The sequence below is a fragment of the Eschrichtius robustus genome, chromosome 5, assembly GCF_028021215.1.
Source record: "Eschrichtius robustus isolate mEscRob2 chromosome 5, mEscRob2.pri, whole genome shotgun sequence".
Lineage (NCBI taxonomy): Eukaryota > Metazoa > Chordata > Mammalia > Artiodactyla > Eschrichtiidae > Eschrichtius > Eschrichtius robustus.
The window spans coordinates 81,878,837-81,898,177 of NC_090828.1; the positions used below are offsets into that span (position 1 = coordinate 81,878,837).

The following is a 19,341-nucleotide window of genomic DNA, read 5'->3' on the forward strand; positions in this document are numbered from 1 at the left end:
AATGAACTCCTTCAAGGCCAGAAAATGGCCCATCCTCACAATGGCATTGAGGCCTTCAAGGAGGGTGCCTTTAAGATGACTCCAAGAAAAAACAGACCAGCCAAAGTGTAATTCAATTTTATTTTCCACTTTTAGTATTTTTCAAATTATACAACATGCAGTCCGCCAGAGTATCCATATATCTTCATTTTAGAACCTAGAAGATAACCAAACTTTTCCATGGGCCAGGGGAGGGTTACTCCAGATCTTTTGTTACATGTACTATATATTACAGCATCGTTACTTGATATAAACTGCCCTTCTCCCCCTCACACCACCAAAACAAGTTAGTCCACGATTTTTTTTAATGAAAGCTACTGTACAGATACACAAAGCCCAGAGAACATACATCTGCAGTACACACGACATACTTTACAAACTAGACATGTATAATTCTACAGAGTGCCCTATTCCCCTTATATCCGCACACGGTGAAAAGTATTTTAAACTGATGGACAATTTGTAAATGTGTAAGCAGACTTCACGGAGCGGTACTGCCTTCGGCTGTTACCTGACCCTTATTCAATGCTTTCTAAAAAGTCTAAACTGTTATTGTTCAATGAAGGCATTTTAGACTGTGATGGTTCCTTTAGCTTGCTCACAACATGCGGGTGAGACAATCTATAAGTGAAATCCTCCCGGTCTGCCACCTCCTGCCCCCTGCCACAAACAACTTCCCTAATGTGTCATAAAGCCAGAGTCTAAATGTTTTCCACCCTGCTTAAAAAATACACTTCAAAGAGGGGACTGTTAAGAATTTTTATTTGCTTTCGGTTATTCCTCTAGGAAAGGAGAGGTAATGATCCCCCCATGAATCTTGCTGATGGCTTAGTCTGGCTTTGGACAGGAATATCACGTCCTCATGTGAAGGTAGGGCTTCAAAAACTCTCTAGATGCTACATTCTAGACAGACGTTTTTATTTCTTCACTTATCCCAATATTTCTACGAATTCTAATTTTCTTAATCATATGATACTATTTCCTTTAAAAGTCTTAATCCACACTCATTTTTCTCCGTACTACCTGCCATTCCACATGGCAAACTGTAAAACACTGGACGCGATGATGCATTTATACAGAATTCTCCAGTTATTGACCAAAACACACTTGGCATTAATATATTTTAGTCTCCGACCACAAATGTTGATAAAGCAAACAGCATTCCTCTAATTTAACAATCCACCATCCTGCAGGGAGACATTATTTTTAGAAATCATCTGGTTATTCCCTTTTAGCATCAAAGAGTCAACTTTCAAGAAGTAGCATGAAATATAAAATTATTCCGAGAGGAGAAACACACGCACACAAGCACACACACACTCGCAAAACGCAGCATACAACCGAAAATATAATCATGGGCTCAGCCATTCACAAGTGTGGTTTTTACATCTGGAGTACAAATGTAAAGGAACAATAGTCTAAAAAAGTGAAAATTGCATAAATGTGGCTTTTAACAAAAGAGGCCTACAGAATATGTGGTCCTGGTATTACCTTATTAAACAAAGTAATATTAGGGATCCATTGGAATATACTGTGTAATCCATTCCCATGATCTGCCTACCTTTTAGTCACAGTGTAGGAAAATTAGTTTAGAGGTCCTATAAAGACTGAAGCTAGGTGAGCTGACTGGCTGATCAGCAACTAGCAGAATTATCTTTAAGAGACATCAAAGACAACTTTCTCTGTGAATAAAAGTAAACTGAATTTTGTGAGTCCCTTATAGAGATCAAGAAATATGGAACTACAAGTGAATGTTTCTTTTTGAAACATGAAAGGGCCAAACACTTCTTTAGAATTAGAAAAGGGGTGCCCAGGGAAAACTTACTTGGGAAAAAATCTAAAATAATCTGTTAACAAGAGAGCCCAAAGGAAAGAATTCCTGACCTTTGTTCAATTTCCAACTATGGAGTTACAGAGCTGCATAACAGACAGCAGCGGTATGACAATTTATTATTTGGCGATCCTCTCAAAGGCCGGTTTTAACTTCTAAAATAAGAGGCAAACATCTTAACAGCAAGGTTATAATCTATGGCATATATTATTACCTGATAAGGTTTGCAAAGCGGGCCCTACAAGGATCCTTCTGTCAGACGGCAAATAGCATTGGAGCAGTTATGACGGGCAAGCACTAGCAACAATGTAAAAAAAAATCAAACAGAAGAATTTTTAAAATGTAAATGAATGCAAGATTGTCATTTTTACTAAATAAATACGTCAGTAGAATTCATCCTCTTCTCTCTACTTACTAGCTGCCCCCGCAAAAAAAACCCACACATAAACAAAGTGCAACATTTAACAAATAAATTAAGTCAAAGCAGCTTTGCTTGGTTAGGGAAATTTTATACAAGAAAAGTCTGGAAGTCAATTCAGTCTTTAGTGCTTTATCCACACACACACACAAACACACAGACACACACACACACACACACACACACACACACACACACATACACTTGAACTATCTTTTACCCACCAGCAATGAGAAAGCTCAACGTCTCTTCTGGCAAAATTTCATTCCAGTGGTGACAGCAGCAGGGACAGTACCAGCTCACTCATCCTGGGCTGACACAACCATAGGATGGGTGCTTTCACTGAGACTGGTTTGGTTATCATCGACTTAACCCTCAAATTTATCAAAACAAGTAGTTTACCCTCAAATTTATCAAAACAAGTAGCAGCACACAAGACTAACTTAATTGAATCCTTGTCAGTTTCCCTGAAAACTTTACTACTTGGAATTCGATCATTTTAATATGCACAACTGGAAATAAGAGTTGATTCAGCTTTAGATTCATGTATTTGAATAAAACAATAGCCGAATGTAAAAAATCCATCCACACTGATTTCTTCTAATTCTGCCTAAGAGGAAACCTGTCTATTTGATGCCAAGGAGAGAACTCAACTAAATGGTCGGCAAGGATGGGTTAATATAACAAATTATTCATGGCAACTTATTCATAGGCACAAAAATATGTCAATTACTTTCCCCCTAGGGCTTCCTTTTTCAACTGCTGGAATGATCCTGGATTTCGTCAGCAATACCCCCACCAGGCTCAAGATGGTTCCGTAGAGAAAGAGGCCATCCCTGATGCAAGCTCCAGTAGGATGAGGGAAGAGGAAGCGAGGAGGGGGGTAGCCGCATTTCCACTCATCCAACTTTGCAGCATTTTCAACACTTCTGAAGGAATGATGTTCTACCTGGGCTGGCTGAGACTAGTCACTGCAGGTTCAATAGCAAGCAGCTCAGAGGTGAATGCTATGACTTTTCGCATTTACACGGATGTGTCTGAGTGAACAATTTCTACATTGTTACTGTCAGATTGTTTTTCTGCCTCGAAGAAATCTGCTTTGCATTTTAACGGTGCCATACTAAAAGGTGTATTTTACAGATCCAAAGATGCGACCAGGATATTCAAAATGCGTCTTTGGGGTGATTTGTTTTGGAAAAGCGTCCAGAATGAAAATTTTGAGCCCTGTAGCAGCACTTTTGTGTTCCCTAAAAATATAAAGTAATGTGTTTATTTTACAGGAAACCAGACAGTTGCAGCGGCGAAGCAGAAGCCCCTGCCTCCACGGCACTTGGTTGTTCCCCTCCAGGGAATGGTATTTGCTGGGACGTGGGTGCTGAGAAGGAGTCTCCAAGGACCACCCAGGGACCACCCAATGCCCCGAACCCGGGGCCACAGCAACAGATCCCAGAAGTAAGTGGATCTTCTGTAATCGCCCCCTTCAGATTTCTCGGGAAGAGAAAAGTCCAAGCACACATCTGTACACAGAAACTCTACACAGCTCAAATATCTGAAGCTGGTGTACTGCAGATGGCTGGGGTGAGCAAGTGTAAAAGAAAATGGAAATTGTGTAGGAGGGAAAAAAAGTAAAGGAATTGGTGATTAATGTAGTCCTTGACATGCTACGTGGAGAGTCATATCTGTTGAAAGAGAACGAAAGAGAGAACACAGGAGTTAGAGAACACAATGGAAATTCACTCCTCGGGAAAAAAAACAAAAAAAACTTTTAATTTTAGATATTTAGACCAGAGCTGTCCCAATAGAAATACCATGTGAGCCACACATTTAATTTTAAATGTTCAAGTGGCCACATTAAGCAGTGAAAAGCAATGGGTAAGATTAACTTCAATAATACATTTTATTTAACCCAATATATTCAATATTATCATTTCAGCATGTAATCAAGTAGTAGAGATTGAGATATTTTCCATTACAATATTACTACTAAGATAGTTCACAGTCTTTTTTCCCACAGTGTTTGCCATCTGGTGTGTATTTTGCATTTTCCACACATCTCAGTGTGGACTTGGCCATGTTTCAAGTGCTCAGTAGTCACATGTGGCTAGTGGCTAGCCTACTGGACAGTACAGCCTCCTATTTACTGCTTTTGCTCTAAGTAGTTAGCCCTGACAACTGTCTCTTCCCAAAGCCTTGCCTATTGAAACTATAGATATTTGGAGAAACATAACACATTTTCTCATTCCTCCAGGGAACCCAAACATCATTTCTCACTTGCCAGCACTTTAAGATACCCAGGCAGGTCAGACACACCCCTTTACCCAGGCTCTCTCAAGAAAGAGGCTCCCAGCCCTGAAAGGTGTGTTTCACCTCCCCAGTGTGATGACGTTACTCAGTAGGGCACCCCCTATGATTTCACTCCACGGCCCACCAGATGTTCACCTGATCACCGTCAAGTCTCCAGGATGAAAGGAGACTAGTCCTGACTCAGAGGCCAGCCCTTTATCAGCCTTTGGGCCAACTCTAATGAACTCAACTTTCAGGAAGAAATGGAAAGGCTCAACTTCCTCACATCAGCTGGAAGCCCTGGGTCTGTCTGTGATCCTGCCTGGGGGTTACGTGCAGAGCTCATGGCGCTTCTGGGGTGGGGAGTGGGTGACAAGAGGGCTAGGTGGAGGCTCATCCTCGGGAAACACATGGGGACTGCCAGGCACAGGAAATGTGACAGACACGAAGAAAAACCCACCTGCTCTTCTGACTTTAAAAAGAACTCCATATAGGGCTTCCCTGGTGGCGCAGTGGTTGAGAATCTGCCTGCCAATGCAGGGGACACGGGTTCGAGCCCTGGTCTGGGAAGATCCCACATGCCGCGGAGCAACTAGGCCCGTGAGCCACAATTACTGAGCCTGCGCGTCTGGAGCCTGTGCTCCGCAACAAGAGAGGCCACGATAATGAGAGGCCCGCGCACCGCGATGAAGAGTGGCCCCCACTCGCCACAACTAGAGGAAGCCCTTGCACAGAAACACAGAAACGAAGACCCAACACAGCCATAAATAAATTAATTAATTAAATAAATAAACCCAAAGTTTAAATCTTTAAAAAAAAAAAAAAAAAAAGAACTCCATATAGATATAGAATGGAATACTACTCAGCCACAAACAAGAATGAAATTTTGCCATTTGCAACAACATGGACGGACTTGGAGGGCATTATGCCAAGTGAAACAATTCAGGCAGAGAAAGACAGATACTGTATGCTATCACTTATACGTGGAATCTAAAAAGATAAAACAAACTAGTGAATATAACAAAAAAGAAACACACTCATGGATATAGAGAACAAACTAGTGGTTATCAATGGCGGGGGAGGGAAGGGGAGAGGGGCAAGACAGGGGTAGGGGATTAAGAGGTACAAGCTACTATGTATAAAGTAAATAAGCTACAAGGATATATTGCACAGCACAGGGAATACAGCCAATATTTTATAATAACAATAAATGGAGTGTAATCTAGAAAACTTTAAAATAACTATGTTGTATACCTGAAACTAATGTAATATTGTAAATCAACTATACCTCAATAAAGAAAAGAACTCCAACTCAACACCTCATGCTGTTTTTGCCCCTGGAAGGCTTACACCCAAATTTAATGCTTGACTGTGGTTCCTGCTACAGTGCTCTCTCCCTCTCTAATTTTTTTTTGGCTTCACTCTCCTGATTTACGTGTTATAATACTGTAAGCAATCTCACATATTTTGTATAAATAAGCAGGATATAAATTATAATAGAAAAATTTCAGAGTGTGGAAAGGGATTTTAAAAGTAGATAAAAGCAAAGTGGGTGAGGGAAAAAAAGGAATAAAGAACAAAAATTAAGTAGAAAAAAAAGAGAACACATTCCTTTTTAGAATACTACTCTTCATGCCGCTCAATATCAAAAAAACAAACAACCCAATCCAAAAATGGGCAGAAGACCTAAGTAGACATTTCTCCAAAGAAGATATACAGATTGCCAACAAACACATGAAAGAATGCTCAACATCATTAATCATTAGAGAAATGCAAATCAAAACTACAATGAGATATCATCTCACACCGGTCAGAATGGCCATCAACAAAAAATCTACAAACAATAAATGCTGGAGAGGGTGTGGAGAAAAGGGAACCCTCTTGCACTGTTGGTGGGAATGTAAATTGATACAGCCACTATGGAGAACAGTATGGAGGTTCCTTAAAAAACTAAAAAAAGAACTACCATACAACCCAGCAATCCCACTACTGGGCATATACCCTGAGAAAACCACAATTCAAAAAGAGACATGTACCAAAATGTTCATTGCAGCTCTATTTACAATAGCCAGGACATGGAAGCAACCTAAGTGTCCATCGACAGATGAATGGATAAAGAAGATGTGGCACATATATACAATGGAACATTACTCAGCCATAAAAAGAAATGAAATTGAGTTATTTGTAGTGAGGTGGATGGACCTAGAGTCTGTCATTCAGAGTGAAGTAAGTCAGGAAGAGAAAAACAAATACCGCATACTAACACATATATATGGAATCTAAGAAAAAAAAAAAGGTCATGAAGAACCTAGGGGCAAGACGGGAATAAAGACACAGACCTACTAGAGAATGGACTTGAGGATGTGGGGAGGGGGAAGGGTAAGCTGTGACTAAGTGAGAGAGTGGCATGGACATATATACACTACCAAATGTAAAATAGATAGCTAGTGGGAAGCAGCCGCATAGCACAGGGAGATCAGCTCGGTGCTTTGTGACCACCTAGAGGGGTGGGATGGGGAGGGTGGGAGGGAGGGAGACACAAGAGGGAGGAGATATGGGGACATATGTATAACTGATTCACTTTGTTATAAAGCAGAAACTAACACACCATTGTAAAGCAATTATACTCCAATAAAGATGTTAAAAAAAAAAAAAGAAAGAATACTACCTCTTCCCCAACTCAAAAAATATTCAGGGAGCTCATCTGATAACTACCATTTCTTGCTCCAATAGTGCAATCACTTGCAATTACAAAGCTGCTCAATTAAACATGGTAAAGCAACCTTATATTCCTGTCATTTTTAGAAGTCCCAGAGAGAGGGGGAGAGAGAGAGATTTGCCTTTGGGAGGAGCCTCTGTACCGTGTAGACTTTCTGGTGAGATTTTGTGCTTATTATTAGGACCAGAAATGAAAAACCTAAGAAAGCGTCGTCACAGTTGTCATTCAAATCCATTTTGAGCTGAAAACCAAGAGGCTCAGGAACGCTTTCTGCATACTCCCTTTGAAATGCCCATTTCACTTTCCTTCCAGGTTCATTTTTCCAAGCACACGATCTCAGAATCACTTATGGGTCACCCTGGTCAGATGAGACAGCCGTCCTACACACCTGGAGGCAGGGAGGTGCGAGCCCCTACCTTAAATTGTAGGGTTATGGCCTGACGTGATGACTGCAGCCAACCCACGCTGACAGCCAAGCGCTGGGCACACAGACTCAACAGGGCAGCCTCAACAGCTCCAGCCGACCACGAAGTGACACGATTTCCACAGAAGGCCTTTCATTCAAATCCCCCCTCCCCACAACGTGCAAGATTCTGCACATTTTAGCTAGTAGTTTGGAAGAAACAGGGGGCCACAAAGGAGGCCCAATCTGCTTAGTTTAACCACCTCCAGGAGGGCAGAGAGAACTGAGATTTTGTGAGGGGCTCTGAAAGGAAAACACAGGAACTCCACCAAGAAAACGTCCCTTATTATCTAGAGGTGCTTCTTTCTCATCCTGAGTTAAAGAGCTTTACAGACATGTCTGCCAAAGCAGTCTTTCCAGCAGGCCCAAGAATGGATTTAACTAGGATATTCCCATCCATCCCCCAACCTTCTGGAAGTTCACCTCCTCTGACAAATTCTGGGGAGAAAATGGATATAACGTATAGAGGTAAATGGGTGAGCCCCTAGAAAAAACATTTCTGACTGTTCCGATCAAATAGACTGACCGGGCTTCCCTGGTGGCGCAGTGGTTGAGAATCTGCCTGCCAATGCAGGGGACACGGGTTCGAGCCCTGGTCTGGGAAGATCCCACATGCCGCAGAGCAACTGGGCCCGTGAGCCACAATTACTGAGCCTGCGCGTCTGGAGCCTGTGCTCCGCAACAAGAGAGGCCGCGATAGTGAGAGGCCCGCGCACCGCGATGAAGAGCGGCCCCCACTTGCCACAACTAGAGAAAGCCCTCGCACAGAAACGAAGACCCAACACAGCCAAAAATAAAATAAATAAATAAATAAATAAATAAATAGACTGACCATCCAGAGAGGCTGGTGCATCTCAAGAACATTTAAAACCCAGTTCTGTTGACCCGCCTTAGATGGTTCACAGGAGCCACTCACTCTCCCAAAAGCATGGTACTGAAACCAAGTGACCCGCTACTGGACTGTCCCTGGGCCTCTGCCCAACTGGAGATGGTAATGCAGAGTGGCAAAGTGTGACGGACTGAGAAGGAAGTAAAATCACCTTTCTTTAGAAGGGGTGGGGAAGGTTGAAGAAAGAAGCTAATTTTATGTGGGTTTTGCAAGAAGTAGTCAGAGATGTTTTCCCCCCAACCTTGGCTTTTGCAATTGCTTGCAGTGGATTTACGCTTAATCCAAACAGTACATAGTTTTATCTTTCCTTTGCTTTTGTACAATTCAATCCCCACATTATAAGAATTACCAACTGTACTGGACATATCATTGCTGAACAGAAGTGGATTTATCTTACGGGGGCATTCGTGCAATCTGCTGTAGGGAGACAATTTTACTTGCTCTGAATTCATAACTCTGAGAACCATGCCATTGAGGAGAATTAGGTCCAGCAGCTGACTGCGCTGGAAACGAAGTAAGGGCCCCTCCGTGATCCCTCCCTTTGAATTCACAATGCTAGTTTCTAAGTCCCATCCCAGGTCCCACCAGTGCCCGTCTGCAGTCATTTCTTTCCTCTCTTCCTGAGGTCTTGCTTCGTCTACTCCTTTTAGGCCTGTCCCCATGAAACCGCCATAACACTGGAGAATATTTGTCAGGGCCAGATTTTTGCCAGGCATTCTTCTATGACTTTTCACTCTCCTTTCACATTTTCTCGCTCAATTTCCAGCACAAACCTGTGATGAAGGTACTATGATCATAACTTCTCCATGCCACAGTTTTCTTAGCTGTTAAATGGCCAAGAACCTTGTCTGGAGGGAAGAGGTTGCGTTTGCTTCATATACTTGAACTAAAACAAACCAATGCAGCAGATAGAAGGCAGCAGCAGATATGAGAATCCAGTTGTCGTTTATCAAGCTAAATAGTAAAGAGATTTGTGAAACCATAAGAATGCCATTCTAAGTTTTTTGTTTTGTAAAATAATTATGTTTCATTAAAAATGGCATTTGTTTTTTTTTTAATTAATTAGTTAATTTAGTTTTGGCTGCGTTGGGTGTTCATTGCTGTGCGTGGGCTTTCTCTAGTTGCGGCAAGCGGGGGCTACTCTTCGTTGCGGTGCGCGGGCTTCTCATTGCCATGGCTTCTCTTGTTACGGAGCACGGGCTCTAGGCGCACGGGCTTCAGTAGTTGTGGCACGCAGGCTCAGTTGTTGTGGCTCGCGGTCTCTGGAGCGCAGGCTCAGTAGTTGTGGCGCACGGGCTTAGCTGCTCCAAGCATGTGGGATCTTCCCGGACCAGGGCTCGAACCCATGTCCCCTGCGTTGGCAGGCGGATTCTTAACCACCGTGCCACCAGGGAAGTCCAAAAATGGCATTTGTTAATAGAATTACTATTTTAAAGGTTTCAATTTCTAACATAATAGAATACCTATCGATAGATACAACCCAGAAATAGAAAAGCTCTTTGATGTCGATACTTTTTAAGGATGTCAAAGGTCCCAAGGTCAGGATCCCTGAGAACTGCTGCAGAGCAGATCAGAGCTCTTAGACCAGGATCCACCACTAGCAAGTGGTTAAGATCTTGACAGTTCACTCTGCCTCTGTGCAGCACGTCGAGTGAAGCTGGACTCCATCATGACCACACCAGCGATCACTGAGAGCTTGCTCTGTGCCAGGCACTCATCTAAGCCCTAAGATATTCACGTATCTAATCCTCACAGCCACCCTATGAGTAGGGGCCATCTGGCCACGTTTTACAGAGGACGACACTGAGGCCCAGAGAAATGAGGTAATTATCCCAGGACATGTCCAAGCTGGGATTCAACCCCAGGAAGTCCAGCTCCAGATCCTTAGCCCACAACCATCCAGCTACCCTGCTTGTAGCAAAGGGTCCCTCTCTGCATGCACATACTTGCTACTCATTTAATTGCTAGGATTTTCCAACAGCAGTAGCAAGTTGAACAGCCCAGTGGTTTTGATGCAGACCACACGTGTGGCTTCATGACCTACTGTAAATGAAGCTTTTCGGCTTCAAAGGGCTAAATCCCAAAGCAGCAGCTCTCCCACCCTCCACGTGTGGAGCGAACCCATTTCTGCTATGGCCAGAAGTCAACCTGTGCGTCTTATGCCGCTATATTTTTTATTTGTGATTAGGGTATCAAGAACAGGAGAAAGGTCAAGATGAACCCCAACAATGGTGCAAGATAGGCTGGATGCAGGAATTCAGGACAGAGAGAAGAGTAATAAGAAGGAAAGACACAAGAGGGAGGGGATATGGGGATATATGTATACATATTGCTGATTCACTTTGTTATACAGCAGAAACTAACGCAACTTTGTAAAGCAACTATACTCCAATAAAGATGTTTAAAAAAAAAAAAGAAAAAAAGAAGGAAAGACAGAGTGTGTCAGAAAAGCAAATAGAGTATAAATGAGCAGATGCCATTTTGGGAAGCTCAGCCTGAACCTAAGGATATACCAAGGACCAGACAGAAACAGCTTTGTTGTTCCACTAGTCAAAAGGTTAGAGAGAAAACTCCATTCTGCCTGGGGTGGGTGAGGAAAGCAGTTAAAGGAGAAGGGTGAGGTGGGGCTTCAGAAAAGGTGGAACTTTCTCAATTCAAAGAAAGAAGAGCCAGCAGCCCAAGTGGACTTCATGTTTAGGGCTTCAGCTGAGAGTGGTGAATATGAGGAAATGGCCAGGGGCATTTAAAGTCAAGGAAATCTGAGGTTTACGTGCGAGGCTAGAAAATACTGGGTTTCCTGTCTTTAATGCACACTTGGAATTTCCCTGTTTGGATGCAGCTTACTGTGAGAAGACTGCTTGCAACAGAAAGTCATTTGTGTGTTCCCAGTGTCTGGGCCAAGTATGACAGGCTGAAGATCCTGACAGCAGCAGGCACACAGGCAACATGGGGTCCAGGAATTCAGACCCTCAGTCACAGATGACCATCATGGCAGCAAAAGGAAAGGGTGGTGAAAGCCCATAAATCTTTGTTATGCATGTGCCTCCATCCCACCATTTAAGGAGTTAAAGATATTATTTTTATTAATATATGGGAAAAGAATCTGAAAAAGAATGGATATATGTATATGTATAACTGAATCACTTTGCTGTGTACCTAAAACTAACACAACCATTGTAAATCAACTCTACTCCAATATAAAATAAAAATTAAATTAAAAAAACTAAAACACTTAGACATAAACTTAAAAAAAGAAGAAAACAATTAGCAAACATAGTCACAATAAGCTCCTGAAGTAGTAAAACCAGAAAGAGACAGAGCCATCCTACAGTGACTGTTAGTGACCCACGGAATGTCACATAAATCATGACACAGGGGTCAGGACAGACTCCTGGGCTCCTTTGATGTCTTTCTGTAGTTACGTTCACCTGGGTGACCCTGCTATAAACTGCAGAAGTGCTTTTCCAGAGCTCTTTTCTTTATGCCTCAAAACATGAAATCACAGTGTTAAAAAAAAAATGCTTCTTCAAATATACTGTAAGAGGCCAGTGAGTCCCTTCCAGCTCCGCCACTGCGATTTTGCCTAATATTTTATCAAAGTGTATCAAAACTTTATTAAATAGAATATGATTTCTAGACTTGATATACATGGTTTCTAATAAATGTACAGTCCTCAAAATATCAGTCTTCATCTATATCAACAAAGCGAAAGGCATCCTCAGTCTTTGGTTCATTTCACAATATTTTCAATTTTATGCTTTTCTTGCCATGAAAATCTAAAGCGTTAACATGTGCGTATTCTAGGTTATCTAGCTGACCACCTGTAACCAACTTCAGCACCACACTTGCTTTATGCCAACACCAAGTTGGTGCTTCTCCTCACGACTTTCATCATCTTCAGGCTAAAGCTGGGCAATGGGAAAATGATGCGTTCCAGCCATAAGAAGACAAAATGACTTGGAAGCATGCTGTGACTCTGCAGTGGTTTTTAACAGAGAAAGAGGGTGAAAGAATTGTCATGTCTTGACACATAAGCCAAACTTGACCAGAAGCAATGCATACCAGAGTCACACTGCACGCAGCTCTTTATTTTCAGCAAAAGATTGTCATTCGTTAAATTAGTAAAGCTTAGTAAAGGTTGGTGATTTGGATTTTTGACTTTTTAAATCTATTTTCTAAATTTGTTGCGACTTGATAGTTGTGGAAGATCCGTTAAGTTTAGGGAGTGTACACTGTTTTTAATGTGCAAATACTTGAGTATTATAATAAAATAATTTAAATATTTTATAATTATTTTATAATTTAAACTCCAGGAATCTGTGAGAATTTTATTTCCCTAAAAGTACTCTATTTACCACTCAAGTTTGAGAAATAACAGTCTACAGATAGGAAAACGAAGAGACCACGATTCTGCCCCAAAGCCGGTCAGAAAACAGGTTTCAGCAATGCCCCACTGGCGCCATCTGGTGGACACATTCGAACTAGTGCCCACTGGCACCGCCGTACTCCAGGGCCCTCAGAAGCAGGGAGCTGAACACGTATTTAAATGCTGTCTACCTTCAGTGTGGGGCATCAAGTAAGCACTCAGCGCTGCCTGAGAGGCTATTTCACGCCTTCTCTCTTCAGCCTGCAACACGGTCTCTCCCCACCCTCTCAGCTGGTAACCTGGCTTCTTACTTGCATGAGAAAACAAGCGCTAAGATGGGTCCATCTTACTGGATGGATCTACCAGCACCCCCATCTACCAGCCACCAGCAGCCGTACTTTCTGCTCTGCCTTCCTGTCACCTTGGGTGCAGTGTTGCCTCTGCTTATGTTCTGGATCACAGCACCTCTCAGAAAGCCAGTACTCTCTACTGTAATTCTCCTGTCTCCTAAGTTATCAACTTCCCTTCCCAGCTGGATCACTACGATCAGCGTACAAATAAGCTGTAATGGCTCCTACCTTAAAAAAGAAATGCAAATCCCGTCTTCACCCCACATCCCTCCATTCCTCTGCTCCTTCAAACAAAACTTCAAGCCGCATGCAGTTGCTGGCTCTATTTCCCCACCCCCATGCTCTCTGGTCCATGCTTCCCCCTCGTGCTGAAGCTGAGGTCACTGCCCTCACTCTCTGTGGCTATCCTCCTGGAGCTCTGAGCAGCCTTTGGCACAGCTGAGGACCTCCCCTTAGGAACCAGGGCTCCACTTCACCTCCCCAAACATCACATTCTTGCCTCTTCAGACCCCCTTACTGGTGCTACCTCCTTTTTCTGACCTTTCCATTGGCCAGTCCCCAGGCCTGGTCTAACTCTCCCCACCCTCTGCCTCTATCCACCTTTCTCCAGGTCATCTCCCCCATCCCATAGCCTTAAACACAATCTACAGCCTACAATTCTCTATGATCTCAGCCCTGATCTTTCTCCCGAGCTTATGGGTCCCACTGCCTACTCAACATACCCGCTTGGATGGTGAGCTAGGTTGGATTGTCTAAGAGGCATCTCATAATCAACCAAACTCTCTGTTTTTCCATAAAACCTGTTCATTGCCCAATTTTCCCAGTCATGGCTAAAAGGTACCAGTATTGACCTGGTTGCTAGGGCCCCAGCCTAGGAACCACCTTTGATTCCCACTCACCCCTCCTTCTCTCCCCTCCACCCTCAGCTCTCCAACACAGGCTGACTCTGACCACTTGCTGCTGCCACCCTGGCTCAGTGCTACTCCCCCCAAAGTGGACACCCACAATAGCCCCCAAGGGAGCCCCCTGCTCTTACGCTCACCCCACCCGCCTCCTTCCTCCAGAGTCCAGCCCAGGCAGACCTCTCCTAATCATGAACAGAGTCCCACCACTCCCATGCCCAAAGCCCCCACTGGCCCTACACGCCTCGCTTACCCTCTAAACTGCTCACCTTGGCCTCAAAGGCCTCATTTATCTGGTCCCACCTCCCTCCCCAACATTCCTAATTATGATGGTCTCCCCTGTTCTCCAGCCTTATCAGCCTTCCTGTGGTTCCTCAAATATGCCACAGTCTGGACCCACCTTCCAGTGAGTGTCTGTGCCCATGTCATTTGCGGGGCTGGCATTTCTCATCATTTAGTTCTCACCTCAAATGTCACCCCCTCTTCTAAATAAGTGTCCCCCATCTCTATTTCATTAACCTGTTCTTATTTTCTTCAGAACATTTAACACTATTTGCAGTTACCATCTTTATTTGCTGTCTATCTCCCCCCGACAAGCGTGTCAGTACACAAGAACAGAGCCTTCTTTGTCTCTTTACTGTTAAACCAAGTACAGAGCAAGTACAAAATGCCTGATCCCATTTGGTGGATGAAGAAACTGAGGCTAAAAATAATCAAGTAATTTGCCCAACGTCACACAGGAATAGAGCCAAGGCCAGGGCTGGAACCCACATCTGGCCAATCCCATATCCCGTGTCATCAGCTTACTGCACTGTATTACCCCATGTCCAGCTTTGGGAGTTGAAAAAGATGGGTCCCTCCTCCTGGTGCAGCCCACGCCCCCAGATTTGAATGAGATGAGATAAAAGCTGGCATTGTCCTGGGTTCTTTTGATTTCTATATGTTGGCATCTTCGGTTGCTCTGAAACTTTGAGCATAAACCGAAAGACTCATTGTGACTATATTCCTTTAATCCTGAAATGAAGCAGAAAGAAATCCCAAAGGTACCCAGAGGCTGCCCAAGTATGAACGTGCCGCCCTGGCTCCAAAAGGAGGGCTGGGAAGAGTCAGCAGTTGAGATCATTTCTACAGGACAGACACACTTCAGAACGAGAATCCAGAGAGCAGGAAAGATCATCTCAAAAAGCTTTTGATCTCATCTAAGCAATTAATTCCATAGTTCCAATTTTTTTAATAAGCTTATTTTTTAATAAGCATTTCCTCACTTCCAATTATAATTCTCTACTCCATTGGTTCTCATCCTTTTTTTAACCTCCACTGACCAATGCCCAGTTATTTCCATAAAAATAGTCAATGTTGCTGTTCATAACTTTTGGATAAATAAATGATAGTCTCTTTAAAGCCCCTTATATCTGGTCATAGCACCAAATAGGATACTCAGACCTGGGCCTTCTCTGCTGTGGTTATGATCAATTGCTACAGACTAAAAACTATTTTGTAACAACTATGAGAATTAGAAGAGAATATAAACCAACATTCATGGACCACCCACTGTGTGCCAAGCTTGCAGTGCTAGCCTCTCCTACAGCTGACGTTTTCTTGAGCACTTGTTATGTGCCAAGCAGCTCAGAAGTATGACCTCATTTAGTCCGCAAATCAACGCCCGTGGCCCAGGGAAAGGATTCTCCCCGTTTCACAGACAAGGAAACCGACCGTGAGGTTAAGTAACTCGAAGGCAGTGGAAGACCTGTCACCTGACCCGGGTCGCTCGTCCAAAGTCAGGCCCTTCAACCCTACCACCATCCCGACACTTGGATGGGGCTTGTTTGTTTGGTGACACTGTGAGGAAAACACGCAGTTACAGGAGTCATTTGAATAGGTAAGGTGGGTGGTGGAGGTTCCAATTTCAGATAAAATCATCAAAACCACTCATAACACTTTGAATTAGAGAAAGAAATGAATGGCCATGACAGGTGAGGGTGGTTCTATACGCTGAAGGTCTTCAAAGTCTCACCAGACCTATTGATTTTCAGTCTTCAGAGTGAGAAGGGGATATATGGGTGAGGCCTGGCCAACATCTGGTTGTACGCACCCTCCATAAAACGTGGGTCTGACAGGCCTTTATGGGCGTGCACGAGGAGAGGGGAGGTCCACTGCACAGTCTCTGACCTCGGAATCCCTGGGCCAGTATAGTCATTAAAAGCTTGCTGGGAGCCAAGTGCACACACTAACCCGGTGCTTCCATCAAATGGGGTGATGTAGATATTACATCTAGTACAGTGCCGCTGCAGATCAGGTGTTCAACAAATAGAGTGCTGGTTGCCCACCCAACCTCCATCTCCTTGTCCTAGGCAATAGAACACTACTCTCGTTTGGGGCGGTGATGTGCCCAGCTAAAGACTACCTTCTCCAGCCTCCCTTGAAGCTAGATGTGGCCACGTGTTTCAATTCTGGCCAGAGTGATGCAGGCATCAGAGTTGGATGGGACTTCTGGGAAGGCTGCTTAAAGGAAGCTGATTCAACTGTAAGAGCTGCTTTTGCCTCTACCCAGCTTCCTCTCTGCTTGCTGAACATGCAACACACAGGCACGATAGCTAGAACTGCAGAAGTCATTTAGGTGACCTTGAGGAAGTCATTTAGGAGACCAGCAAGGAAGGTACTTGCTGAGGACAGTGAGTCTAAATTTAAGAGGCTATAGCTTCCTGTTGTCACTGTAGAGTTTTTCTACCAGCCACTGACAGACCACCCTCAAATGTCCTTTACGGAACAAAGAAATAAACGTCCATCCTGTATCAGCCACTTTAGGATATTTTAAGCTCGCAGGTGTCAAACTTAAGTGGCTAGCAAAATCACCTGGGGTACTTGGTAAAAATACAAAGGCTCTGGGCCTATGCTCCTTCAAGGAGCCTGGGCGTCTGGGTGTGCTGGATGATGCTGACACCCACCAAAGTTCGAGAACCACTGCTTTAGGCTTTCTGTTCTAAGCGGCCCAATTTGTTCTTACAGTTCCCTTCAAGTGTCACCCCCAACACTGATAACGTGCAGTCAGAAGCAATTTTATAACATCCAGCTTTACTTTGTTTCTGATTGAAAGCAGAGATCGCATCTGAATAGGGTGGCCCACCACAGCCAAGATAATTCTGCATCCACCCTCCCAGCATACGGCAGAAGGTGGTGGGCACGCTGCCCGCCCGTGGCCTGCCTCGACCTGTCCTGCTCCTTGACATGCTGCCTGGGGCGGGGCAGGTGAAAGTTGTCTGGGTGCAGTCACCAAGCTTCCTCCTTGGAACTTTTAGTCTGAGCCTTAGCAATATTGTCGTACCCCCTGAGTGGGGTCTCCAGCCCCTCATATTCACTTTCCTTACCTTGATGCAAAAAGGACTGGGTGAGGAACCACCGCTCTCCTGAGTTGCCCCTGATTGCTGCGGCTTTGCTGCCAAGCTCACAAGCTTTCCTAGTGAGGACTAAGACTCCAAGGTCAACATTAGGAGCCACTTCCTCCCATCTACAGGTTACTGGTCCAAAGTCAGAGTTTCTCTAAGCAGAGTTTCCTGGCCACCTAGCTGTCTGCCCTGCCCAACCAGTAAACTCTTTATCTCAAGTACAAGAGGACAGGCTTGTGAGCTCTCCTTCTCTTTTCTAAAGGACATCACTTTTTCCTTTGTGCTGGTACAGCAACGTCAGGCATGCGGAGTGTGGGAAGAGAAGTTTTCAGACCACCATCTCAAAGAAAAAAGTGGTCTGGACCCACCTAGACATAAATCTGCACAATTCGTAAAGACTCCATTTGTTGAGTTCAGATAGTAATTATAAAAATGTGACTTTCTATTATCTGGCTCTTTCTTTATATTCAGTTCCTGAGACTTAAAGCAGTCACCCACATACGCCTGCTCTGGGTAAAAGCAGCTGACAAACAGGTAATGCCCTTTTGGATGCCAGCTACAGAGGGGAGTCCCGCAGACAAAAGAAAGCTCGGATGAATCATTCACCGCACCCTCTCCGTCCCTGGAGGGTCCCTGGCACCAGGTGACCTTAGCTGGAAGACCCTGAGGCCCTAGACTGAGCTGAAGGTAGACCCAGGCCCCTGATAACCTGAAGCCCCAGGGCCGGTGCTGGGGTAGAGCTGCACTCTTTCCTCTCCACTGCAGGTCCACACACACATGGCTGAGAGCCAGGCAGAAGCAGGGAGAGCCCCAGGGCTGCCCCGGACCGAAGCCACCCCTGACACTAAGGACTCACTTCGTGTTTATTTCTGGTAGTGAGTGGAGTTTGAAGAGCTGCCTCCTCCCCCTCGGATGGCGTGGACGGCCGTTGGAGACGATGCTGGGTAGTGTCCAGGGCGGATGGGCTTGGCTGTATCCAACCGACAGAAAAGAGAGAAGAGACATTCAGACTTAAACAGCCGCGCCGAGATACCTCCAGGTCACGTGCGAAAACCAAGAGGCACACTTTTTATCGACATTACAATTCTTATCAATCACCAGATCTTTCTGAAAGCGGGAGGTTTGCCCTCCGATTAGTACAGTTAGTTAATCCAACGCACCCAATGTTCAGGGGACAGAGAGACCTTGCGTATCAATTATTTCAATTCTTATCAAGGAAAATTAGAAGCAGAGGACTTTCAGTTTTATCTGAGGCAGATCCGTGGGTCCCAGTGGGTTCCAACAGCATCTCCCTGAAACTGGATGCAGAATTCTGTCTGTGATGCATTTTAGGGGGAGAGGGTTCACAGTTTTCAGTAGATAGTCCAAGGGGATAAGACCCAATAAATGCAATGAACCACTAATCTAAGTTATGATCTTAAAACTAGAAAGATGAAGTTGCTGGTTTACATAACATCTGCACAGCAATATCTGATGAGAAATAATATTATGTGTTATTGGAGATGTTTCAATTTAAAAAAAAAAAGAAAAGAAAGAAAGAAAGAAAGAAAAAAGCTCTCTAGAGGACATCCTTAAATCCCTTCCACTCTCACGGCACTATCCCAAGAACTATGACTCAACAGGCACACTCTCATTCTTTGCGTGGGTCCAAATCCAGGTCTTGAAGGGGCTGGATGCCCAGGCCCCCTGCACTCACTG

The 19,341-nt window shown here is 44.1% G+C and overlaps 1 protein-coding gene across 1 annotated transcript in view; it reads right to left on the minus strand.

The window, feature by feature from the left end:
• Positions 1-115: 115 nt before the first annotated feature.
• KIF5C (kinesin family member 5C) overlaps positions 116-19,341 on the minus strand; it is a 170,467-nt gene continuing 151,241 nt past the window's right edge. Inside the window, exons 25-26 of the mRNA XM_068545144.1 lie at positions 18,500-18,613; positions 116-3,967 (exon numbers count right to left, since the gene is read on the minus strand). Of these exons, the coding sequence (XP_068401245.1) occupies positions 18,507-18,613 (107 nt within the window). The 3' untranslated portion in view covers positions 116-3,967; positions 18,500-18,506. The remainder of the gene's footprint in view (positions 3,968-18,499; positions 18,614-19,341) is intronic.